The 27,438-nt window shown below is 46.5% G+C and overlaps 1 protein-coding gene across 2 annotated transcripts in view; it reads left to right on the top strand.

The window, feature by feature from the left end:
• Positions 1-27,438, top strand: part of LOC119390671 (E3 ubiquitin-protein ligase parkin) — a 115,961-nt gene that overhangs the window by 8,020 nt on the left and 80,503 nt on the right. For both annotated transcript variants that reach the window (XM_049414117.1, XM_037658328.2), the window contains exons 2-4: positions 12,137-12,284; positions 20,721-20,836; positions 26,802-27,001. In XM_049414117.1, coding sequence (XP_049270074.1) covers positions 12,137-12,284; positions 20,721-20,836; positions 26,802-27,001 — 464 coding nt within the window. The remainder of the gene's footprint in view (positions 1-12,136; positions 12,285-20,720; positions 20,837-26,801; positions 27,002-27,438) is intronic.

Below are 27,438 nucleotides of genomic sequence, written 5' to 3'. Positions count from 1 at the left end.
CCACCCACCGACTTTGCTGATTCACAGTATAATGAATTATGGTGTAGTACGCACTTCGTAATTACACTTGCAGTAGGCATGCATTCTAGGAGAGTTTCAAAGGCCAATGTTACATGCACAGATGTTTCTTTCTATGTGCCATAGTTGAGATGTCCACTAAAAAGCAAAGCCTCGTAAGCGAATGAGAAAGATGAGGCGAATCGTGCCCAATCGTGCTATCACATTATACTCTTGAAAGCAAAGCTCAAGCATCCTTCAAGTTTTGAGGTTGTTTCCCGTGCTAAAGCTGCTTCTTGGGCGAGTTGGTTTCCCATGCTAATGCGTAGTTAGGCTTAAGGCATATAGGATGTTGTAACTGCAATCAGACATGTTGACGTACTGTAGCTAGCAATCAGACATGTTGACGTAAACTTATGAAAGGTTCGCGACACTTTTCATGGCCCCCAGCAACGTATTTCTTCTTGGAACTCGCGTTATCAGTTGACGATAGTGCAGAGAAAACAAATGGGCAAGCGTGTTGGGAGTGCAGTGAGCATTTGACGCGATCAAGTGATAACACTCAGTGGTATTGAGAGCACGCTTTGCTCGTATTTTCAAAATGCCTGGCGAAACATAACCTGCAGAAGCGTGCAAACAAGTACCCTGTGCATTCTGCACGATGAAAAAGGGTTTTTTCTTCCTGCACATTAATTCCAAGCACTTGAAGAAAGTTTTCATCGGTTATAGCCTCCCGGTTGTGGCTGTACGTGGCACTCTATTGCGGATGCCGGTGCTTGTGGATCTCAAGGCGCAGAGAATAATGTTGAGTAATGTACCGCTTTGCATCGTGGCAGCATAAATGGTGATGTGTCCAATGCAGCAATCCTTACAGCACGATGCTCGTAAAAGAAAAGTGTGCTTGTTTGTAATCCCCTTGTGCTCTTTCGCAGTTTGTTCTCCTTGCAGTTTTCCTATTGGGCTTGTTGAGGAAAACACAGAATTTGACAACAAAAATCACTTTTTTTTTTCTTTGCAATTTGGGAAGTGTGTCTCTTTGTGCATATTTTCCATATTCGTTCTTTTCTTAAAAAGTATTTTTTTGTGGCTGAAAACTAGTTTTTCCCAAAGCAAGTGGTGAGTAAAGACACATCCCAGGACAAGCCCCCCATATGCGCTTTGTGCTTACGGTCTATTTTTAAAAGAAAAAACTTAGTGTACGAAAGCCAAAATGCTTGTCTGGAGTCAGCTGTGTATAAGAAATTGCTGGGTAACTTCTAAGGCAGTCCAAAGACACTGTGCTCTTTTTTATTTGCACCTGTTCTTCGGAACATGTCTGCTCAAACACTCGCATCTTCTATAGCTTCATTACACCTTGTGTCTGTCGTGCCTGTCGATAAGTTGAGTTGTTGAGGGTAAAGAGTGTCTTCAGCAAGTGTGAATTTCCGAATAAATGCCGGCGACGTGCTGATGTGGCTGAATGCTGAACCATCATGCTCTTCATCGTTGAACCCCTCAGCCTTTTCAGCGTCCTTCGAAATGAATCGCGTGCAGGGTGACAACGGGTATGCTCTAATTAATGGACATGAATATTATTTGTGATGCAATTAGACTGAATTGCGGGTGAAAACTGTGCGGTGCAAGTGCTGAGCTAATGGGAATTGCGTCGCAGAGTCCTTGCTGTCTTTTTTTAGGCTTTAGAGTCATCAGGATTGTGACATTGTATGTTGTTCTTTTGTTTAATGATGGCAGTATCGAACAAGCCAAAATTCTGAAATAATTAAGATTGAAGCCTGGCCAACATACGGTCAATTTGCTGGAAAAAGTTGGCCACAATCGAGGATACATTGCGGATAGAGCTGCACGAGTGCTCTCAAAATAAGCAAGGCAAGCAAAACAACAGGCTCGAAAGTGAAAAAATGACTTTGAGAATGATTACCAAGCTTGTACTTACTAAATAAAATAGTTGAATGGTGTTTCTGGCAAAGTATGTTCGCTTTCCAGCTGTTTTCTAACTTTAAGCTCTATTACCTCAAAGCTATTTTTTTATTACTTATGTACCATTATTTCCCATGCATTCCAAGACAACCAGTTGATGATTTTTCCTTGTATTCTGCATAAGTGGATACAACTACTGTACCAGAATTGAAGTTATGCACTTGATAGTTTTTGTGTTACAAATTTTGAAAGATGCAAGTTAACTCAAAATTTAAATGCTAGTGGTAAAAAATTAACCAAATTTCTAATATTATAGTCAGATTTTAATAAATCTGGTACGGTTAAAAGATAGGAAAATTTGGAAAAAAATGACAGGTATTATGTGGATATCTCTTTCAGTCACTGAGAAAACGGTTCCTCAAAACGGTCAAAACTGCATGGGACGTATGGGGCTTACCCTGTGCCGCATTGTGATTTGCATATTTCAGCTGACACTGACCGGTGGAACTTCGCATGGCAACAACAGCAGTGTACTTTGGTGCCACTACAATACAAGAGGGCTGCTTGCATTCACGAAATATTGACTGTGCCGCTTTATTCTTGCTTATTTTTTTTATTGTGAAAAATAAATAGTTCAGTTCACAAGGTGTCTTCCGTCTATTTTCCGGAATTGCACGTTGCCCAGAGGGCAGCTGCAATGGCAGCTTGTGAATAATCCTGGCAGTCGTGTGTATTCTCACGATGAAAGGAAATTTTCTCACTTTAGCCATTGAGGAAAATAACCCAGAGACGGGTTCCAGCAAAGAGAAAAAGAAAAAACTCAGCCCAACGTAGCACACTCCAAATTTCAAAGTGTGCGGGCCTGAAACTGAAAATGAAAGTTTCGTACTTTCACAAACGGCCACTTAGTGTGCCCAGTGCATTTTATTGGGTAAGGGAAGCAGACCCACAATTTTCTTTCTCTCTAGTTTGGCTGCATGGCTCTATGGCAGTGACCGCTCTTTACACTGTTTCCCTTTCTCTATGGCCTGCATAGAAGGCATTCTAGGCACTATAATAGGAAGTGAGCCATGCGGACACAGATGTGCCGTGAGCCACAGTTAACGTGATCGCGCACTCGTGTCCCTAACAAAACGCTGTTTAAACAGCTAACATCTTCATCACTCAATAAGTCGCTGTCAACAAGACATCCCAGCTGATTCACACTTGCCACATACTGCACTTGTGAGAGCTCACAGCTGAGTCGTGGAACCCAGTTTGAGAACCCCTGTTCGTGTAGATGCGACTCGAATGAATGGAGGGTCGTCAGGTATGCAACCCCCTACCGAAAACCCGTGACTGCATTCCTTGCCATTCGACCGGGTGCTTGATTGCCCAAGTGATAGCGCTTCAGTTGAGTGACGTCAATGGTATCAGATGATCACGCTATGGTGGTGTCAAGAGGTTTGACTTGATACGTGACGTCGGTCACTTGGTGCAAGACACGGTACGGACCGGAGTACGGTCAAGTCAACTTCTCGCAAAGGCCAACTTGCCGTGATGGTGTGCAAAGAAGCACCATGTCGCCAGGGTTGAAGTGGATGTTGCGGTGGCAGGCGTCGTTGCTTTCATTGCGAAGTGTTAAAGGGGTCCTGCAACACTTTTTCAAGCAATCATCGCATGGCTTCATTAAAAGAGCTTATTGCCTCACGAATCGACTGCCACAAAACTATTATTGCGACAGCAATTATATGGACACTCTCGGCGGATTTTTGCCGTCGCTGTCATGTCCCGGATATGTATATGTATATATATATATATAAAAAAGGCACAAAGAAAAATAAAGCAGAAGAAAAAAATTCTGAAGTACCCGACCGGGAATTCAAAACCAGCGACCCTTCGCTCCCCAGTGCGCTGTGTTAGACAACTCAACCACACGCCATGTATGCGCCAGCGAAATAACAGCGAGCTATTTATGTTCACCATTTACCGCTGGCGGTACGCAGATCTCGGAGGAGCTTGAGCGTGTTTTCTATCACGCAACGCGCCTACATTTTCTTTCAGTTTGAAAACTGCCCTTGAGACGCGCACGACAAAGTAGCCCCTTTCTGTACCCACTCATGCTGTGGAACGGAAAAAAAAAAGAACACCGGGAACACCTTGCGTCAAGACGCCCCCGTTTGGCAGAATATGCAGAGGGGTCAATTGACACGCTGCAGTTTAAAAGAAAAGAAGTAACTAAGAGCGTCTGATTCTCCATTGTTGACATGCAGTCTTGGCCACTCCCCCAGAGTGGGTATGTGCCGTAATATTGAGGAAATAAACAAACATTGTTGACACTTGCAGCGCGTTGCTCGAGCACAAAGACTTAACAACTGTGACACTTGGTTCTTCACGCTTGTCCTGTGTATACCTGTGCGTTCATTTCGGGCGTCCTTCTTTGTGCTTCAGTGGTTCGCTACAAGCATCGAGCTGCTTGTCGTTCTTCGTGTGACATTCCAGTTTCTTGCTGTCGCATTCATTGCTTTGCCCTTGTGGCGTAACTGTGACTTTTTTCACAGCCCAAGTACGAGCGGAGTTACGGGGTTTTGACGTACGCTTTAAGCGCTTTTTCTCTGCTTTCGTGCCAGTGAGCGCGCTGAAAGCTATGGAGGGGAGATGACACGGGGCCAACTCCGTTCGTCAGGGCACGTCATGACCTTGAACCTCTTATTTTCTTTTGTTTTCCTTCGAACACGCGGCTTACTTTCAGTGTGATCGCGAGCGCATGCATGGGTATTTGGCGGCATCCTGTGGTAGCTGTGCAGCTCGCGATGCTCAAATCAGCCAATGGCCGTGGACTTTGGGTTTATGGCATCATTTATAGAGAGTTTAAGAATTAATATAGTTCCAGGCTGCTTGCTGCACTATAATGTTTGGCTCACATGTTCGCAGGAGCCGCGACTACCAATCGGCAGCGTTTTTTGACCATGCTGAAAAAGTGTTGCAGGGCTCTTTAAGATGAAGGTGGGCGATCTCGTGGGCCTCTGCAGCTCTAGCGATGGCATCTTGAGCATATTCTGATGTCGTTTGAAGAACGGCAGGAAGGAGCGTGTCGAAAGGCGGCGTGGGTTCTCGTTCGTACAAGAGAATAAATGGATCAAAACCCGCAGAATCATGCTGAGACGTGTTTTAGGCAAATGTTACGAGCTGGCGCTCTTTGGCCATCAAATGGCCCTTGCACCAATAAATACCATATATCATCATCAAATGTTACGAGCGTGAGCGCTTCGCCCCGCCACGGTGGTCTAGTGGTTATGGCGCTCGATTGCTGACCCGAAGGTCGCGGGATCGAATCCCGGCCGCGGCGGCTGCATTTTCGATGGAGGCGAAAATGTCTGAGGCCCGTGTACTTAGATTTAGGTGCACGTTAAAGAACCCCAGGTGGTCAAAATTTCCGGAGCCCTCCACTACGGCGTCTCTCATAATCATATGGTGGTTTTGGGACGTTAAACCCCAGATATTATTATTATTATTGAGCGTGAGCGCTTCGTCCCAGTCATGATAGTCTGGAGAAATGTACATGGCGAGCATGTCTGTTATAGTTCTGTTCAGCTGCGCTGTGAGGTCATTGGTCAACTTGTGTCTTGTAGCGCAAGAGTGCGAGATGTCTTGGACCACCTTTGATAATAAGTATTGACCCTTATCTTTAATGAGTTATTGAGGAGCAAAGTAGGATGTCTTCAAGGAGAAAGTCAGCGTCGTTGGTTGCACAACTGGTAGGGATAGCCCATGTGATCGCATACCGAGTGGTATAGTCTGTGGCAACTCCTATCCACTTGTTTCCACTGATGGACAGAGGAAAAGAGCCGATGAGGCCAATACCAACCTTGCAAAATGGTTCAGATGGTATCTCAAGGGTTGAAGGTGCCCTGCTGGAAGGTTGAGGCTACGAAGCGCTACTAGAGATCAAGAAGAAGACTGTATGGAAGAAGACAATGTTTCCTGATATTTGCATGGTTTTGTCAGGATGACAATGCTGTTAGTGTCGGTTGGTTGCGGCGCGGTTGGTCGAAGCACAGTTGGTACAGTTTCCGATGCATTCTCGTTCTCTTGTCTTGAGTCGGCATCGCAGATGCAGCCAGGGAGCATCCGCTGCATAAATCTGTCGTGAATGTTGAATGTGGGAGTACCCGCACTTTCCACCAAAATGTTACGGGGAGAAAAGGCGTTTCAGAATATTATAAAGGTGATTTATTGAGTGTGTAGCTGGTCGCTGGTCGCGCAATGCACCGAGAACAGTTCGCTAGCTCGAGCCTCTGCTGCACACTCGATGATGTGCAACGTCGAAAGAAGGGCGATAGTGCTGAAGGATGGTGAGAAGCTGTGATCGCTGCGAAGGTGTCAAATCTTTGGCGATGAATGGTCGAAATATATCTGTAGATGCTGGGTCAGGCGCGGAGAGGGCACCCAGTTCACAGGCGGCCGTAGAAGACACCTCATCGGGGACGGAAATGATTCGTGAGGAGTTGACCGTCTCAACGTGGCCAAGGCATTCGTGACAAAACAGGGACAGTGCTGATGAGTGATGATTATAAATGGGCATCGTGGTGAAATCTTCGACAAGGTCAAGAGCAGCAAAAGGCAACGGAAGGTCTCGTCGGGTAACAAAGATGTGGGATGGCGTGAAGACCGTCCCGTCGGATATGGCGCTGCACGAGACTGGTACGAATGCCGAAGAGCACGGAGGGATGTAGGTGTCGTCATGGACGACAAGTTTAGCGGAAGATTGAGGGTCGACGGAGGCTGGGTCATCGAGTAAGCATAATTCAACCTCAGCCCGAGCACAGTCGATTACGGCGTTGTGGCGCGACAGAAAGTTCCATCCTAAGATAATGGCATGGGAGCACGATGGAAGAACGATGAACTCTATCGTGTACAGAACGTTCTGAATGGTCACACGGGCTGTACAGACTGCGGTCGGTTGAATGGGCTGAGCGCTGGCTGTACGAAGCGACAGTCCGGGGAGAGGCATCGTGACTTTACGAATTGCGTGGCAAAATCCAGCATCGATGACAGAAACAGCAGCACCGGTATCTACAAGAGCGACTGTAGTGACATCTTTGACAAATACATCAATAACATTGGCAGGACAAGAATGAAGACTTGGGCAAACCGAAACTTGTGCAGTTCTTGCCTCGGGAACTGCGTCGTCTAGTTTCCCTCGTCGGTAGGTGCGGGCCGTCAACGCATAGGAGAAAGCGAGCGGCGGCGGGGAGAGGGCGAACAAAGATGTTCCATTCTGGGGCGGTGATCAGCCTGGTAGCGAGCTTGCGCTGGCGCGGAGGGAGTGTAATGCGCGTTGGAGTCAAATGGGAAGTAGGGCTCTCGGGGGTTGTCATCAGTGGCTTGAACCCGGCGGCGGCAGTACCTTGCGACGTGTCCGGGGCATCTACATGCGAAGCATATCGGACGATTGTCGAGCGTGCGCCACGGGTTGGCGGCGGCTGTACTGGCCCAGTGAACAGGAGGTGGGTGGTAGTTCAGAGGATGCTGGAATGGTGGTGCAGGTGCTTTGCGAGTGGGCATGGCAGCAACCGCAGCGTATGTGAGTGGAGCAGCCACAAGGTTTTGCTCGCGGGCAGCTGGCAGCACCTCAGCGACCTCTCCTTGAATGATGCCACGGAGGGACGATGGTAGTGTTGTGGTAGGTTCCTGAGTGAAGGGCACCAGAGAGAGCTGTCGCGCGACTTCTTCGCGGACAAAGGCTTTGATTTCGGCTATCAGCGACACGTTGTCATGGCCGTTGGTCAGACTTGACAGTGATGCCAAATCGTGTGCGGGAGGACGTCTTGTCAGAGCTCGCTGCTTCCGCAATTCATCATAGCTCTGGCACAAGCTAATAACATCGTTGACTGTGATCGGGTTCTTCGCCAGCAGCATCTGAAAAGCGTTATCATCAATCCCTTTCATTATGTGCTTGATTTTTTCAGTTTCCGTCATGGCAGCGTTCACGCGTCTGCACAGGTCGACAACGTCTTCGATATAGCTGGTGAACGGTTCACCTGTGTCTTGTGCGCGTGTGCACAAACGCTGCTCGGCTCGGAGTTTTCGGACGGCGGGTCGGTCGAATACAGCCGTGATTGACGTTTTGAACAGCGGCCATGTTCTGACATCTCCCTCGTGTTTCTTGAACCAAAGACTGGCCGCACCTGCGAGATAGAACGACACGCGTGTTAACTTGTCCGCGTCCGTCCATTTGTTTAGAGCGCTCACCCGTTCGTAAGTCGACAGCCAATCTTCAACGTCGTTGTCATCTGTTCCGCTGAAGATTGGAGGCTCTCGCTGCGGAACAGTGCCAGGACAGGTGGCAGGTGGCGATGGAAGCGTCTGCTGGTTGGCGTCCGGCATAGCAGAAGGTAGCCGCCGAGAACGGAGATCCAGGATGGTAGGGCGACAGTAGAGGGAACGTTACCCCGCACCTCCACCAAATATAAAGGGGATTTATTGAGTGTGTAGCTGGTCGCTGGTTGCGCAATGCACCGAGAACAGTTCGCTAGCTCGAGCCTCTGCTGCACACTCGATGATGCTGCCTCTGCGCCGGAGTACTTCCTCTTCGTTACAATATATTTACAAGGTACGCACAGCGGAGCCCTTGGAAACAGGCATACTAGATAGAGCCAAGTCTGCGTGAATATCAGGGAGCGTAGTCGTCTTTCGTGCTGTCTTCCTCTGCAGTTCTGCTAGCGCTTCGCAACAATATTATGGTCTCGTGATCAGAGTACCTCTACTCAGTAAATAACATAGCCCCGGCCTCGCTTCACTGCTGGTTGGATCTGTCACAGTTCTTTCAGCTCCACAGATGCCCCACAATTGTTTTGCTTGAAATCTGCTCCAAATCCTAAACTAACTGGACCACCACTTCAAACGCACTTCCCTTTCAAATGAGCACGTCCATTGCATTTCTCCAATAGTTGATACTGTGTATGACAAGAGTTACATTAAGATGACGAGACCGTGAAAGTGCTTGATGCAGCGAATTGCCATGATCCACTCTTTCCACTTCTGCTCCTTGCACCACTTGCATGGTAAATGGTAGAACTTGATGGGCGGTTTTCGGCTCTTCGTTTTTTAGAAACTTTTGTGACAGTTCACAACGCTGCATTATTGCATGCCTGCTTTTGAGGATGTCGAAAGAGCAGCAGCCATAGCTAGAAAAACTTCATATAAAAGCCTTGAGAAGCACGTTTTCCACACGCGTAATGGGAAAATCAAGCATGCGTGACGGCTGCGAGTTACCAGTAGTTCGATCTCTCTCCGCTGGGGTGGCAGACAGCTCTGCACAAACTTGAGCGTGGGCTCCTTGCAGGGTCTTTTTTTCACAGCAGTTTCAAGTACACTTCCACGGAAAACACCTAGGTTTGATTCTGGCTTGGAACTTTTTTCTGGCGCTCCTTGCTGGTGATGATGTTAGTGGTGTTTGATACCATAGTCGGGTGACTGGGCTCGCGGTCATAGTGCACGGTAGTGAGGACACAGTAGCCACTTTCAGGGGCATAGGCACACTTACGACACAGGTTACACGCTCTACCTTTTATTGTACAGTTTAGTATGTGTAATGCCACCTGGTGGTGCCAGCTACCGCTATTCCTCTCCCCTAAACACAGCAATTCAACAGAAGTTAAAACAGTTACAGTTTAGGAAGAAAAGTTACAGTTCAAGTTCATGTTGGATTGCTCCAAGGTGGCCGACAAAAACAGCAGCATGAACTTTTTTTTCCCTTATTGCTGACAGACTCGCACCCGTATCAAGTACCATTTCTAGCGATTTCTAGCGGCAAGCCCTTAACGATAACTGTAATACTTGGAAGGATAGCGCTGGTGGACACGGACTAAAAGAAGACGCACGGACACGCACTTCCGTCTGCGTGTCCGTGTGTCTTCCTTTAGTCCGTTTCCACTAGCGCTACCCTTCCAAGTATGAATTTCCAACTCGCCCAAGAAACAGCGCTCCTAAGGTAACTGTAATGTTCGCTGGTGTGGCCGTCCTAAGTGCCCAAAGGGGGTATGATCCCAGCATTTCACCAGCATCGTGTGCCCCAAGCATTTTATCCACAGTATTCACGTGCCTGAAGTCTTCGTGGTGCAATTAGCATTCCCCACACATTTCTGCAGGTGCGTTTGTCATCACAATAACTTGCGGGGATTCTTGAAGGGATTAGCCCGCTCTATAATACCTGGCGTCACTTTCCTCTGTGTGAAAAGTCAGGTGGGGGACAAAGTAGATTGTACAGCACAACGAATCGGCGGAGAACAAGAAAGATACACACACAACAGAGCACTCTGTTGTGTGTGCATCTTTCTTGTGTTCTGGTGATTCGTTGCGCTATACAATCTACAATGGTACTACCCACACGCCCAGTCTTCAACTTGAGCCACTTTATCAGGTGAGAGTAAGAAACAAGTATTGTACGAGGCCTGCAGTGCCTAGTTAGCTTGCCATGAAGGGGCACACTTTTCAAGCCCCTTATTTTTTATTTTATGGCAATGTAGACTAATATAGTTAGTTCTTTGCATAGGTAAAATCATTTATATCCACATAACATATATAAAATATTTCATATAAGTATTTTAATCATACAAAGAAATCCATTTTCGATGGAGGCGAAAATGTTGGAGGCCTGTGTACTTAGATTTAGGTGCATGTTAAAGGACCCCAGGTGGTCGAAATTTCCGGAGCCCTCCACCACGGCGTCTCTCATAATCATATCGGGGTGTTGGGACTTTAAACCCCAGATATTATTATCATACAAAGAAATCGCTACATTTCAGGAGTGCATAGTGGCACTTGCTGGAAGCATTTTTCACGAAAGTGGCATCACCAAATCTTCATTCGCAATTGGTTAAGAACAAAGATCAGTAGAGCCTTATCCTTGTGATTTACAGCGGACTGCAAATATCAATTCTTCAGCCATGTTTGTTCCCATTGATGAGGTATTATATCTGGAAAAAAAATATATATTTTAGGCACTAGTGCTAACGTTTTTAATGCCTGCAACCAAAAATGAATTGTAAAATAGCAGCCTGAAGAAAATTATTGCTCTGGCCTCATGCAAATAAACTTTTCACTAACACAGTTAATTTTTACCCTAAGAACACTTATTTAGCATCTACTAATTAAGCATTCACCAAATAGCAGTTTATTAGAAAAAATTAGCCAGGCAGTATTTCTTGGTTTGGATTCAAAGCATGACAAAACTAGCACAGTGCACAAGACACAGGTAAAAAGGTCTTTCATTCGGTGCGTTCATTGTCGAAAGAGTGAATTATTTTGGAATTCAGTATTACGCCTGTTGGAAGGGGGTGAGTACGTGGCTGAAGGGCAGCTTTTTGGAGAACAAGGAATATAAATGGGAAAAGGAAAACAAAAAAGCCCCAGATAACAAACAGAAATAATGTGAATCAATTAAGAAAATCTTCAAATGAAACAATACAAGAGAAAAGGAAAGCCGTCGATAATGAGATATGTAGTGTATAAAGTTTTGAGTTTATCGTAATTGACACCTACTATGTTGAAGTGTTAGTGAGAACCACTTGTCCTTGGTTGCAGTGATATTCACGTCACTTCAGACCTATGTCTTGTTTGGATTTCTACTTTTGTGGCACACACATGAAGTAACCCTTCAAACTTTCTGAAAAATAGCTGCTTTGTTTACATTATCTTTCCCCACTTGTTCACATTCTTCCATAAAATATTCCATTGAAATTAATGGATAGTGTTGAAACTCCCTGAAGTAGCGTGCACTTTTTTTGTGTGTATGTGTATTCGAATCCCTGTTTTCTCTTCTCTTCCCAGTTTGTCACTGGTTAAAATCTTCAGGTGCTTTTGTCACATCTCAGAATGACCGACTGTGCATACACGGATATGTGGAACAACATTACTTAGTCTGCCTCTATTTCCAAACCGTGCGAAGAATGCCTCTCTGGCATGTAAAGGGTAAATATAAGGATGCCCCTTATATTTTCTGCACAGCTCACGCTACTCAGTAGCAATTAAGAAATACAGAAGGTTTTTCTTTTGGTATTGTGCTGGATAATGTGTGCAGTGGTAGCGCTCTTTTCATCTATCTGCACAGCTTCTGCTGCCTGTGTATAATTTTTTGTGCAGTAAACCTTGGTTCAAGTTTGTTAAGGCACCATCTCAGTCATGTTTCATCAAGCGTGTAACCAACATCTATATGACTTGCTACTCAATTTTGGGGCAGGACTACAATGTGGAGGAGCAGACCACGGTGCATGCAGTGCGCTCAGCAAATGACGGCGCTTACATGGACGCAGAGGTGAAGTGCCCCCTTGGTGAAGGAATCATCACATCACAGCTCACTGAAGAGGAGCATCTGGCACGCAAAACAGGCATGCACGCCATCATTACTCTCTATTTTCCCACTTATGCAGTTTTTCAAATTCTCAATCCCTGCAATGCTATCAAGAAAGCTGGCATCATTTCATTGTGGTGCTTTTATGCACTTTGTGAGATAAGATAATAATTGTTGGGGTTGAACGTCCCAAAACCACAATATGATTGAGGGACACCATAGTGGAGGGCTCTGAAAATTTTGACCACCTGGGGTTCTTTAACGTGCACCTAAACCGAAGCACTGATTTTTATCGAAAATTCGGTGGCTGTGATTCGATGCGGCTACCTTTGCATCAGCAGCATAAGCACCATAACCCCTAGACCACTGTGGCGGGTACTTTGTGCAATGCCATTGATGATCATTCAAGGTGATGTGCTATTCGTGTCACAAAATATTAGTGCTGCTGAAGAAGAATTACAGCATTACAATTTACAGCTATTTTAAAAGTTCTGTGTAATTTTCGCACCACGGGCAATTTGTTGCATTCATGGGAATGATTGCGTCGACATGCCAAGCATATGATGCACAGGGGTTCTACAGCTGTGCCACTTGCTCCGGAGCACTCCATTTATGACTTTCTTTGCCAAGTTGAACCAGAACTGCAATAGTCCCTGAAATTGCATCACACTGCTCCACAACACCGAAACTGGCAACCGTGGATTTGTTTTCGTTAAGCTTTAGCAGAAACAGACAGCTGTGTCAATGACTTTGCTTTGTCTCCGATTCCGGAGGCAACGTTCTGAATGAGTAGGCCTAAGATATGACTGCGCCGCACTGACTTTTGTAGTGTTGTATAAAGCCACATTTTTGGCTTGACAAAAAGCCACCAATTCCATGCAGACATGTTGCACTCACGATCCCAGGAACGTTGAGAAATTGGCCGGATGAGTGGATTGCCATGGCTATGCATACGGTACGCCATCTCTGTGTGACAGTGTCGTCTGCTTCTTAAGCAAGCTCTTTCAAGTTCATGCACCAGTGAATGCACGAGGCTAGATCATGTCACGTGATTGCCGTGTAGTTTGGGCTCAGATTCACTGGCCGTGCTCAGTGCACACACTTCTGGAAGAACAACTTGCACTGCAATGAAGACGATGAACATACATTGTAATAAATAACCACAGCTGCTGCTGAATCTTATGCGGTCCAATGAACAGTTTGAAAAGCTACCGAACAAGTGTGTGTTGATAATTTAGTGTTTTTAGTGCCATAATTCAGTGTCTTCGGTTCGCTAAGAAATGCTTTGCACTTAAAAAAAAAAAATTGTTCTCTTTTAGCTAGGTATCAACCAACCCATCAACATTTTGTTGCTGAGTAGTTTGTCTAATTTAAAAGTTTTTCTGCAACACCTTGTGAAAGACTTTGGAGAAATCCATCGGTATGGCGTTTGTTTAGTTGCCATCGCCAGTACATTTTGCAAAGTCATTTACAGCTAGAAATATATTGCAACAAGGTGGAGAGCTGGGCTATTTGGTAAACATTCAGGATCAAATATTATTTTGAAGCACACCGAAGATGCGGACACCGAAGTGCTGTCCTGTCGACTTACGTTGTCCACGTCTTCGGTGTGCTTCCAACTAATATTTTGTCCCGAATATGTACGGCATCAACAAACTGAGTGCAGGTTGAAAGACCTTTTATGAATCTCGTTGGGATATTGTGTTGGATGGGATTGTGCGTTATATGTGCCATTATTTTGCAAGACGTTAGCGAATTTGGTGGATAGTTTGCAGTGTGGTTTTTGTTTCCTTTTTTATGTATTGGGTTAAATGTGGCAGTTCCCAAATCTTGTGGTGGTTCACCATCATGTACTGATTTCCAAAATAGTGGAATATTTAAATACTTAGAGGCCAATTTAGCATATGGAATGATGAAAAGGGCATTATGGATGCCATCAGGTGATCTTGTTCGTATTTAGTTTTAGTAATCATAATAAAACGAGGTAGGCATGCAAGCATGGACACAGGAGAAAAAAATGGGACAACACATGCAGGCTATTAACTGAAAGGGTTCGCTGCAGTGGAAAAGAAGGTAGACACAAAACTTATCTGCACATGCTTAGGTCACTTGTCAACTGGGTACACGTGCGGAATTGCTCGAGAAATAGCTGCTTAGGCATTTGAATTCTTCTCTGTGCAAGTTGATCGGAGGCTAGCTTTCGCAGGAGTTCCTGTAACTATGCTTAACCACTTTTATTTATAGCTTTTCAACTATTTTTGGAAATAACAAGCTGTTACAATGAGATGATGCAGCATTATACACCTTCCCTGTATTTGTACCGCATTGTGTGCGCATGCGTCCAAGGTTGCCTGCGCCTGTGTCATGCGTGGCTTGTCCCGGTGTTGTTACTCTCTTAGAGAGAGAAACAACTTTATTGACGGCACAGCGAGGTTGTTGAATTTAGCTTGCCGGTGGTTGGAATGCACGAGCCAAGCCAAATCATCGAAAATGTCACTACGCATACGCGCGGCCGTGCCGAGTAGCAGCGCGCATCCTTTCTGAGACGCAGTGTAGGTAGCAAAACTATGTCGCTCCAAAATCTTAGCGACCTGGAAACTGCGTGCACGGTTGCATGAGCACGCTGAAAAGTTGCTCAATACGCGCTGACGAGCATGGGATCATTACGTCACGCGAAGGCAGCGCCACTTTATTGCATACTACTAACGCAGGCGTATACTCAAACCTCGATATAACGAACACGGATATAACGAATTATCGGTTATAACGAAGTAAATGAAGAATAGTCTTGTCATAGATACTGTATTACAAATATACGTTTATAACGAATTTTTGGATATAACGAACTTATTTTCGTGTCAGATGCGACTTTGTTATATATAACGAGGTTTGAGTGTATGTACATTTTTATGGAGTAATACTTTTTAATAGAAAGAAAACGAACTGCTTGTAATAAAAAAATTACATTTCATACATTGCAAGACGTAATAAAATGCTGCTTGTGCATTTCTGTTTCATTCATGGAAAAAAAGAACTTGACGTTACCAAGGAGAACAGCGCAGGTGGTTTAAATGTTCCGTTTTGGCCGGGCTGCTCTCTGCTCGCGCGGTCGTGTCTCAGTCGCAGTTTCCTTATCGCGTACTGTCGCGTTTGCTTTGCATGCTCATGAAAGTCGCTCTAACGGAAAGTTTGACAAAATGTCACGTCCCTGTTATAATGCCAGGTGCCTGAATGGTGTGCGCCACTTGAGCAACAGCAGCCACAGCAAAGAAATCGACGTGACTTTCCAATAGGTGCCGCAAATAAAAAATAAACCCCTACGCCAAAGTGGCCGAGTGCCGTGCCTCTGCGACAGTGTGCTAAACAACCAAGAAATTTGCATGTTTGCTCACTGCACTTTCGTGCAGAGGATTACGAGATCAACCGCAACTTGGGCAAAGCTTGTAATGTGCCCTTCAGAGCAGAAACCGCAGCGTCGGCTGCGGGGCAGTAAAGGCAGGCAACATTGGGCGAGGCAATCGCTACGTCAGGAGGCCCTTTCCAGGCGGGCGATTTGAAGTGCACTAATGCTGTGCGTACCACTGAAATGTGATTTTCTTTCAAGATAAGCATTTCCTTAGCACGAAACAAGCACTGCGAGGTTTCTGGAACGCTATTTCAGCAATCAACGTTGACTTAACATTTGCCTTTAGTGTCCCTTTAATACAGTCTTTAACACAATTGAGCTACCCATCATGCGGCAAGGAGTAGTAGAGGTCTTCATTGTCCATACTAAAAGCTGCACCACCGCTGGGATTCTCCTCAGTCAAAAACTGAACTAATGCAGTGATTCCACTCCTGCGCCAACTGCGCCAAAGTGCGCCAAATTGTATTTACTGCGCCATCCTGATAATATCCACGAAATTTGCGCCAAACTGCGCCAAAGTCTCTGGTTTGGGGGCGTCTATCACCGGCAATCGCACCGCCGGCGCGCCAGAACATGTGCAGCTCGATCTTGGGGCTGCCAATAAAGTCGCAATTACGGACCCAGAATTATTCCGCTGAATAAATAGCGCTCGCGCGTGCGTTCCGATCGGAACGCACGCGCCACGATGCCATGCACGGTGCCGACGCAGCCAACGTTACTAGAACAAACTCAGTTTCAAAGCTCCGTATCTCCGCCAGCGGAGGAGGGTGGTCCGAACGGCGGTCGCGAGAACTAGCGGCGCTGCAGTTCCGTCTTGCGCTACTATCGGCGCGTCGTCTGCTGCCACGGCATAACGCTGCGGTCGCCGCGCAGTTGCTCGCGGCAACTGCGCGGCAACTTTCTTATTGTACTAGTTAGGTGGATACTTAGGTGGATATGCATGAGGTCATCTGAACGCATTGGCCCGCGTGCGTTGTTCATTGATTGGCTAAGAATCGATGTTCGGTCTATTTGCCACGCCCACTTCTTGTTTTATTTTGATGTATTCGGGTTTGACCAGCAAGGACGGTTATCAACGCTCGACGCTGTTCGCGAAGCAGTGTTCGAGAAGCTTCGCGATTGTAGTAGATCGTTTTGGGAAGATTGCGCGCCGCACGCGAATGTTCCAGCTTTGTCGAGAGATAACGCCGCCACCAGCGATATCGCTGGAAAGTTCAACAGCGCCTGTATAAAAGCCGACGCGCTTGACCGCTTGTCAGTTGATCGACGGTAGATGCTCGGTTCGCCGCTATCAGTGTATTACTGTAGTTTGACTTTCAGTTTCCCGGCCACATAAAGAGTTTCATCTCAGACCTGCTGACTGCTGCCTTCGTCGACGTCATGACCCTGTGACAATATTTGAGCTGTCTACATTGCGCTTAACTTCCAAGCATAGGAGCGTAATTAATCGAGATACAAAAACGTCCTAGAAAAACAGTATACTCATGTCGTCTACAATTTATTGAAAAAAACTTTCTCAAAAAACATCACCAATGCTTTGCAATGTTTACAAAACACGTTTTCGCGACGGCTAAAGAGATACTGACCCTAAATCGGAAAATTATACGAGAACTCGGTAAATGAAATCTCAATGTGCGATTACATCAAATAGATGTCGTCTCTGAGCAATTTTTTTAGCGGATAGTTGTATTTTCGGTGCCTCATCTTTCTACGTCGCCTCCTTCTACGGTGCCTTAAACAATTCGAACAGATCGGCCGTCGCGCGTACTCTGTCGCTAGAAGAGTCGTCAGTTTTCAACTTCAGTTTTTCAACTTCACCGAGCAGATGTTCCATGCCCGCAGCGCTTCTTACACTGTGCGACAGCCGTTTGCGTTTCGTGCTGTCGCCGTTCACTACGCAGTTAAACTGCTCGTCAACTACAATTATCTTTTGCACAAGTAAGTCTCCGTTCCCGAAGCAACGTGTGGCATTGGGCTAGTTGGTATTAAATTATTAAACTGCTCAGCGCAAAAAAATCTGACACGGTACAGATAGAAAAGACGAGGACCAGCGCTGGTCCTCGCCTTTTCTGTGTGTACTGTGTCAAATTTTTGCGCTGAGCAGCCCGTTCCCGAGACGGCGAGTGTAAAATATTCCGCACATCTTGTTCGATACCTCGTCGTAAAATCTCTCGAAAATCTACTGCTTTGAAGGCATAGCGACAGCTGAGAACTAATCGAATGTCAGTGTGATGCAACTCTCAGTCTCGGTAGCCTATATAGGTAATCGCCTGCCTTTCGTTTTGCTGTTCTAATTCTGGCGGCTCCTCCAAACTAGGCACTGAGCTTTCGCGGGACGCCGTGCGTTTTGTGGGGGATTTGCGCCTAAACCCCGAACATTTTGGCTTTGAAATCTGGGGTGGAAGTGCTGGAAACAAGCGCGGCACGGCACCGGGCGCGAGTTCCCACTTTTCACGTGCGATCAAAACTTCTTGTCCCGCAACGACACGACCATAGTGCTTTACAATGTCGTCACCCTCAAAATGAACATCACAGACCTTGCATTTCGCAGCAAGCTTTCCAGCTTTGCGATGCAAAGCTTGAATGGCGTAGGGTCTTTTGGAGGTCCGAAGAAGTGTCGTGAAGCGGAGTCGTCGTTGCGGCGCAAAGCAAGTCGGCATACCGCACTGTGAATCTGTTCGCCCTCGTTACGCTTCGTACATCATGCACGTGTCTTCGTACAAGACGCTAAGCTTGGTCAAGAACAGTCGCAAAAATGACGAGCTAACAAAGCGCAGACGACGCTGTAACCCACGTCCGCTCGTACATCGGCGGCGCCGATCACAACAAGCGCCAGCCGCGGGAGCTAGACGTGACTGCAGCGCCACTAGTTCTCACGACCGCCACGCGGACCGCCTCTCCGGCGGAGCTTTTAAACTGAGTTTGTTCTAGTAACGTTGGACGCAGCTTCTGTTCTGCAAGTCGGCTCGACAGCAAAACGCGCTCTCCGCAGAGGCTCGTGACGTCTAGGCCTATCGGTAGCGAGAAAGTGCGACGGCGATTCATCGGCGGACGTCGTCTGTTCCAGAAACGCTGCTGATAGCTCGTTTCAAGCGTCGCACGGCACGTAAGGAAAGCAATATTCAGTAATAACTACATGTGTTCTGCTAAGATGTCTGTCACTTCTGTTTCCGGACATCGCGGATTGAAATCTGGGATCGCTCGCAGTAGATATATGGGACAATATCGAATTTTCCTTGCTTCGCGTTTATGGAAGAGCACGCGAACGGTGGAAACGCGTTGACACTTTTCCTCAGATATACTTTATCCATGGATCTTCATCCAGCTTTTTCGTAATTCCTTCCGCCAGCACGTCTGAGTTTGTAATCACTCTGGGGTAAATATCCCCTAAAAGGCCCTGCCCTTTCGAGCTCACGTGCTAGGGTTCCAATTCGAATTTTTTGCTTGCTTTTTTTTAAAAATCATTAGTAAAATCATATCTCCTGGTCGGAGCAGTCGCAAATGCGCAGCTGTCAGTAGCGGGCCCGTCGCTCCGTCGCTGACGGCCCACATTGAAGCGGCTACGCCATGTTACACGTCCGCCCCTCGCTTTCGGAGGTCAATATAGCTAACGGTTAAAAAAAGCCAGTTTCGCTTAAGAGCGAAGCAATGAATGCGATACCAAAAAATTGTATTGTGAAACGAAGTAAGACTAGCAGCTAACTCTTTTGGATCCGATCTCGCGCAACTCAACAAAACGCTGGTGTAAGGGAATATGGCCCCTCCAGGAACCGAATCGTTTTCTTGCTCTGAGTTCTCTAAACACGAAGTAAGCGTTGAGAGCAAGCACAGCAAGTTTACGAGCCGTCTCCTGATGTCTCGAGATAGCGCGCGCGCAAGCGACTGCGCCCTTCGAACGATGGGCGCTGAGCCGTGCCCCCACGACGGGAGGCAGAAAATAGCGCCCCTTTTCATTTCTTTCACGAATCACTCTCTCTTCGAACGATGCAGTCCCCCCCCCCCCTTCCGCCCCCCTGGCGTCCCTTCATGCTCCTTACGAAAGACGGGCGGGGCGTTTCCTCTCTGTTTGATGAGCAATCGACGGCAGGCCCGCACGCGGGAAGATGTTATCTCATGCGCTGTCCGTGCGGCGGAGACAGACGGCCGGCTAGTTTAATCTCCGCTTCAGCGCGTTCGTCGCCAGCGCTCGCGAGCTTTTACCCGCGGCTAGACTGCGCGTGGTGATGTTATTAATTTGCACTTTATACGGAAAATTACGACAACGGCGACGGCAAAAATCCGCCGAGAGTGTCCATATAATTGCTATCGCAAGGGTCAATGTACAGGGCAGATTTTGCACCACCCCCCTCTTAGGTGATTAGGGGGAAGCGGCCGCCCCCCCTGCCCCCCCCCCCCCTGAGCGCACGCCTATGTTCCTGATATGATTTTTTCCATGAGATTTGCAGTGAATCGAAATATTTCTAGCCTTCATAAGAGCCCCATAATAGTACTCAGGTGCTTGAATGTTAATGCAATATGCTTCTGTATTGCACTCCAGGATGTAAAAGTGGCTGCTCCAAAGTGCTCCCAGATGCAAAATTATCTGCTCCAAAGTGCTCCAAGTTGAAAATTTTGCTGCTCCAAAGTGCTCCAAAACGGAAATTTTGCTGCTCCAAAAATTGCTCCAAATCAGAAGTCCTTGGTAGCATCACTGCTAATGCCTCTAAATTACGCATGTGAAAAGGGTCTGAAAATTTCAGTGAAGCTAGGCATTTCTGCAGGTAAGTAGAACTAAACTTGAAATATGTCCCCCCCCCCCTCCCCGCCTGATCAGCAGAAAACTGACTCTATAGATTAGAGTTGCCAGTTCCCCTGATTATAAGCAAATTTGGCCTTTTTTCATGGAGTTGCTTGTAGAATCATCCAGTCGCATGCCACGTTTTTTCTGCAAATATAGTTATTTTGCCTATATATAGATTATTTTAGCTATATATAAATATATTTTGCCTATAAATATAATTGCCTTTGAGCCAAAAAGATACCTCCACATGACAGAGGTTGACCCACTAACCTCTTTGTGTGTTGCAGAGGCAGACAAGGCCCTGTTTTTCGTCTACTGCAAGCAGCCATGCAACCGGGTTCTTCCAGGCAAGCTCAGGGTCTGCTGTGCCTCCTGTGGTGAAGGCTCCTTCATTCTTCAAAAGGTTCATCTCACTTTCTCAATTTAATACTGATAAAGAGCTTGTCTATATATGTATTATCGTTCAGGGTCACCACAACCATGGGTGGCAAAATTAATCTGGTAGTGTCTTGTGACAGTTTGTTAAATGTCTTGCAAATGTGTTAGTTACATGAGTAATAATGGTAAAAGAAAGGCTTCTTGTTGATGACACATGATATTGAAAGCTACTTGTCCAACCGTGCCTTCAGCATCAAAATCAGGAGCATGTTGTCCACCCAGGAAACATGTACCCTCTTCATCATTACCATCAGCCGTCTTCTACTTTGTCCATGTTGATGATGTACAGATAGGTTTCAAATAATGCAACTGTACAATCTGCAAGCACCATATCCATCTCTCCTTAAGGGGAGATGCGGGTCGAAAAACGCGAGTTTTCTAAAAAATTATCGATTTTTTTGTTTTCACCTGTTTTGTTAAGATTAGTACCTCTACTGTTCTGAAAAAAACAAATCAATGTCGAGACTCAACTGGAAATGCTTTAAAATTGCGTCTAAAGAGCACAAGGTGGCTGTCAAAAGGCCGAAAGTGTGTCATCTTCGAGCACCTTGCCGCTGATAATGCGCCGCCGCTCGCCATTGTCGACCGCATGAGGCGAAGAGCCGAGCCTCACTCTTCAAATAACGACGGTTTGCCGCGCTGCTGCAGCACAAGAAATAATAAAGAGCACGCTTTTGCCGCCTTTTTCGAGCGCCGCGACTGGCTTTAAATCACGTGGTACGGATCGGGAGCCGCCATTGGCCACTGCGCGCCTGTGTGTGCTGTGAAGCCTACTTGCAGGATCCGTGTCTCGTCGAGCAGCGCTTTTCTCGAGTGCTTATCCGTTATGGATGAAGAAAGCCGTAGGAAGTGCGGTCACCGGCCTGTGAAGTTTCACGCGGCACACAAATTTCGAGGACGCCGGCGCAAATCAAAGCCGAACACTCAAACCACGAAAAGATTGTCTGCTGCCGCAAGGCGTAGTGGCAGTGACGCCGATGTGTCCGACGAGTTTGCCGCAGCATTCGAATATGTGAGTGCCTCCCAGAAAAAGATCGGACTCTTCGAAGACGAAGAAAAATCACAGAGCGACGAGTCTTCATTGATTGCTGATATGACAGCACTGAACATGTTGGTTTAATCAAGGGCACTCCAGTTTTGAACGTGTTCTGGAAGAGCTTGGCGTGCTACCACCTCATGATCTGGTTGCTCTTGGCTCATCACGGGACAGCACACGCCAGAAAAAAATGTCTCAAAAACTAACAGGAGAAGCAAGGGCTCGTCGGTGTGCGCTGAAGAAAAAATCTCCTGTCGAAGAGTCAGCTCGAAAGAGCCGTGAGGGCCAAACCTATGGTGCTGGCGCATTTTAATGGCAGTGGCCACTACAAGGAGGATTGTTCTTTCTTGTGTACAAATTTCGTTGCAGTCAATGACATCTTTGATAAATAAACATGCAATTTTGACTTTAAAACTCGTTTTTCTCAAAACACAAATTTTGCCATTTTTGTCAATGTGCCCCTCCTTTTTCGGGTACTTCTGGTGCTCAGATCTGCATGAAATTTTTCCCAGATTTTTTCCAATGTACGAGAAATGCAATTATCTTGTTTAAGTTTCAATATTCTTATTATATAATAAAAAAAGGTTATGTAAACTTTTACTAGGGTAGGAGAAATATGAACTTCCCACGTTAAAATTTTTCACGTCTAGTACATATTTTGTATGGACTTCCTAATTAGTTATTTGCATTTGACACCTTATTTGAAACATTATGAACTATCAATTGTAAAAAATTATTGAAGTTTAGGTCTGAAAAGAGGGGGGGCAAAAGGCTTAAGTTTTTCACTTTGTCATGTTGCAGAACTAAAAGTATGCAACTTGCGAGAAAACTAATTATATATTTGAAATCAGCATAAAAAGTTCTATAAGCAGCTCAAGTTTCATTGCTCTAGGGTGAATATTAAAGAAAAAGTGTCTTCGAGTAGCATCTCCCCTTAAACAAAGTGGCCAAATGGGCAGATGAAAATTGCTTTCGACTGAACTCTCAGAAAAACTCCTGCATACTCATTACAAGAAAGAGAGCGCTAGTTCCAGATACGAATACTACAATGCATGGGCAGCAACTTATGACGAACACAGAGCACAAGGTTTTGGGCATGATACTTGATTCTAGACTGACTTTTACACCACACATAAAGCACCTCATGGAAAAATGCTTAAAGGCAATGAACATACTGAAAATCCTTTCACATCTGTTGTGGGGAAGTGACAGAACATGCTTATGAAACCTCTACAAAAGCCTCATTCAATTGCGATTGGACTATGATACAATAATCTATGAGTCCGCTGCGCGAAATGTTTATAAAATGCTGGATCTTGTTTACCATCTTGAAAGTCTCAACGTAGAGTCGAGTAAGGCGGCAGTGCATCTGCAGAGGGCATGTTCCAGCTTTACATACTTTTTGAAAGTTAACTCCGAACATGCTACCCATACAACAATACCACAAGTGCCATGCTTCTTCGTAACCGACCTCGAGTGAGGGAGCCCTTCAAAGTAGGGGTGTTGCTTCTTGAATACAATCTAATCTTTTCTTTCTTTCTTTTTATTATGCCGATCCCCCTTGGCTCGCTCCCCCCCCTCCCCTCCGCCCACTGCCGTACACCGTTCTTTGTTTTTTTTTTCCATCTGTGCGCTGCACGTCCCTCTCTTTTTGTACTTGTTTTTTAAGTATCCGTGCGCCACAGCAGGATTCACGAACGGTGCGAGTGTAGAGACATCGCGGCTCACAAGCACACAGCGAGCGAAGGTCATGAAACTGCCCACGCCAGCCAACGGTCGCCTTCTGCAAATACGAAACTTTAAGGAGCCGGCGGCAACTGGCGGCGGGAGCGCGCAGAGACAGCTTGCAGAACATAGCGCCATCTACCACCAAAGCGGCTCAGTTTCCGAGGCCGGGTGGGACAGCCAATCAAAACGACGCTAGACAGTGACGCGTGCTCTCTAGCATTCTAGCCATTCTAGCCCTACTTTTTTTTTGTTCCTGCCAGCTATTCTCACTTCGTTGTGAGTTCGTTTTTAGCCTGTCTTGCGTTTTGCCATGGATGATCGACCGAAATGCGAGCTACACAGCCGGTTTCAAGCTGCAGGCTGTGGAGTACGCTCTTAAGCATGAGAATTGTGCTGCCGGTAAGCATTTCGGAATTGACGAAATCTGTGTGCGATACTGGCAGAAGCAGCACGACAAGCTGTGTGCTACGAATATAGGACGCGGCATGCCTTTAGGGGACCGAAGACCGGAAAGTTTCTTGCTGTGGAAGAAAAAGTCTTAGAATACGTCCGGGACCTGCGGAAGGAAGACTGTGTCATTTTGCACGAAATGATCAGGACGCATGCACGAGCCACAGCCAGGAAGCATGGCCTCGCGACCACCCCTTTCAAAGCGAGTAATGGGTGGACGACATGCTTCATGCGGCGCAACGGACTGTGCTTTAGGAGGCTCACATCACTTTGTCAGCGACTGCCTCATTGCTACAAAGAAAAGGTAGTGGACTTTCACAAGTTTGTGATACACCTGCGGTGGGACCGAGAATTTTTTCTCTCGCAGATCGGGAACGCGGACCAGACACCCATCGATTTCGACATGCTGATGAGCAGGACGGTCAATGAGAGAGGAGCACGCAGCATGCTCATTAAGACAACAGGCGCCGAGAAGCAGCGTTTTATGGTAATGCTGGCTGTCATGGCAGACAGCAGGAAGTTGCCACCGTACATTATCTTCAAGTAGAAAACCGTGCCGAAGGTCAACTTCCCAGCCGGCATACGCCCTGCTTCTCCCGTCTCTGCTTGCGCTCGACAGTTTTCGCGGCCACCTGGGAGAGAACGTACGCCAGGAACTGAAGGAGCTGCGCACCGAGATAGCCATCATTCCAGGTGGACTCACTTCGGTGCTGCAGCCCCTTGATGTTTGTGTGAACAAGCCCTTCAAAGACAGTATGCGCCAGTTGTATACAGACTGGATGGCCCATGGAGGGCACGCCCTGACGCCGACCAGCAAGATTAAAAGGCCATCCGTCGAGCTGGTGTGCTCCTGGATCTTGGACGCATGACGCTCGCTGCCAGCTGCTTTGATGGCAAAGAGTTTTAAGAAGACTGGAATTGCAAATGTGCTGGACGGCAGCGAGGACGACCACTTGTGGGAGAAAGATAACTTAGTGGCCAGCGACCTGGACCACGGGTCTAGCGATTCTGACGAAGAGTGAATGGCAATAAAAAAACTGTTTCCAAATAGTGTACGCATATGTTTACTGCAAAAGGTAAGCTACCTAACTTTCTTTCTTTACCGTATTTCTTGCTCATCCCGAAAAAGTTGTCGTAAAATTTACCCCGCATAATAAACCCACTCCCCAACTTTGCTTCGGTTTTTTGAAAGAAAAAGTGCATTCATACGCGAGTATGTATGGTATAACATTCCAGTTTCTTGCTATCGCATTCATTGCTTGACCCCTTGCCACGAAACTGTGACTTTTTTCTTTTTTAGCTCTTACTGAGCTGGTGTTCGCTGTCAGGAGTTCCACTGCTGATTGCAAGAGCGGCTCCTCCATCAACAGTTGACACTCGCATAAGAGCTGTGCATATGAAGTGTTGATTGTTGATGGCACCATATTGATTGAAGAGCTACTGTTCCAATCAGCAGCAGCACTCCCGATGGTGAATGGCAGCTTGGCAGGAATTCATTTGGGTGGGGGGGGGGTACTGGAAGTCTATGGAAAAGTTCTTTTTGACATGTTTTATTACAGTTAAAAGTGTTTTGTGACAGCCGCATGCCAAGGTTTTGGCGGGCTGAATCCTGGACACTTTCGGGAGCTTGCAGCACGCATGAGCAAACTATGTAATTGGTCTCTACTAGTGGCATGTGAAATGGTGATGCAAGGAGCCTGTGTCTTCACTCTGGAAACAGTAATACCGAGGATTCATTTCAAGGCCAGCAGGGCATCGACGTTCATGAAGCTTGACAATGATGAGTGAGTGTGTGCAGTCAGCCCAGCAACTACGTTAACAGTTTTAGAGCGATAGTTCTACTCCTCCAGGTACAAACCCAGAAAATGGCTGGTTCCACGAATCTGACCTTCAAGCTCAAGCAAGGTTATGCCAATGTCTCTAAGGTTTGTGAGCGCCACAGAAAATTGTTTACACATTGCTTGCAAGACTGCACAAAGTTCTCGCCCATGAGTTCGTGCCGACTTTTCTCCTGTCTATGAGCACGTTGAACGCCTTCTTTGTTCTGCACAGCTCGCGTGGACTCCGTGCAGGAGGGCCAATGCTGCCGAGCAGCATCTGTGTGCTGTCTTCTTGTGCAGTTGTCGATGCTACTACAAAAGCATCTGTCTGGCACCCGCTTTGCCAGAACCAGGCGAGGAGGAAGAATGAGAAGGAGCAGGGCGACCGAGCCGCGAGACTCACAATGAGTATCGCTGGGAACAGCAAGTCGAATCCGATCACCCAGCCAATAGAGCTTGAAAGCCTCGAATGTCTTGTCCTTTCCCAAAGCAACCAAAACTCAGCCATCGCTCGACAAACTTGGTTTGACCACATTCAACCACGACAGTTTTTTACGTTAAGGAATGTGCTCACATGTCTTTTTTTTCCTTTTCTGATGTACGATATAAGGGGTCAATCTACATTCAAGTCAACTTACAATAGTCTAAATAAGGTATGTAAATTCATTTATGGTTCGTGTGTTACAGTGCCACGTACCCATTGGCCATGAATGGGCACAGTGGCACACTAGAGTAGGGTAGCTGAATCGGGAGAAAATCACTGTTGAAAAAGCTGCGCCATTTAGAGGTCTGTGTGCTTTGGATATAGTACTTCTGAGCCGATGAATTTACCAGTTACATCTGTCCTCGTGTGATGAGTAAGTCATTGTACGCAACTTAAGTGGCATTGTGCACAGGACCCATCCTGCTGGAAAGATGTACTCGAACCTGGTCGGCTGTCGGGACAGTGCCAGATCTGTCGCCAAGTGCGGGCTGCGCGCTTCTTTTTCAAGTGCACGGGCACGATAGGTTCGCACGAGGACCAGGTGCCGATTGTGCTACAGATGATACGCTACAACTACCTGCAGGTGCCTTGTCTCGCCTGCCTGGATGTCAGGTGAGACTCCTCTCGGAGGAATCGTTGATTTTATCACTCGGCAGTAGTTTCTTTCTTGCTTGTCGTGCTATGGCTGCATGCTTTCAGAAATGCATGGTCGCCATTTGTGATCACCTTTGAGTATATGCACTGATTGAAAGTATCGCATAGTGAACTCTGAAGAACGCGGGTTAGCAGGACGAAGCACCACTTCCGACTGTTTTATTTTCCATACGATGTTCACATAGAGCATAAAGTGGACAGGAAAGCCATAGGAAAACACCACCCTTGCCATCATTCTTTTGTGCATCCACCGCCAGAACAATTTCTGCATATGACGTATTTGTGGCTAACACACTGACGTACCTTCTGGCTCCCAGAGAGGCCATGGTAGCTCCTTCATCAACTACTCTCTTTTTGTCGTTTTTCATTTGTTTGATATTTTTTTTTCTAAATTC

This window comes from Rhipicephalus sanguineus, chromosome 1 (assembly GCF_013339695.2).
Source record: "Rhipicephalus sanguineus isolate Rsan-2018 chromosome 1, BIME_Rsan_1.4, whole genome shotgun sequence".
Classification (NCBI taxonomy): Eukaryota; Metazoa; Arthropoda; class Arachnida; order Ixodida; family Ixodidae; genus Rhipicephalus; species Rhipicephalus sanguineus.
The sequence above is the reverse complement of the archived record's forward strand: the minus strand, read 5'-3'. Positions and strand labels throughout refer to the sequence as shown.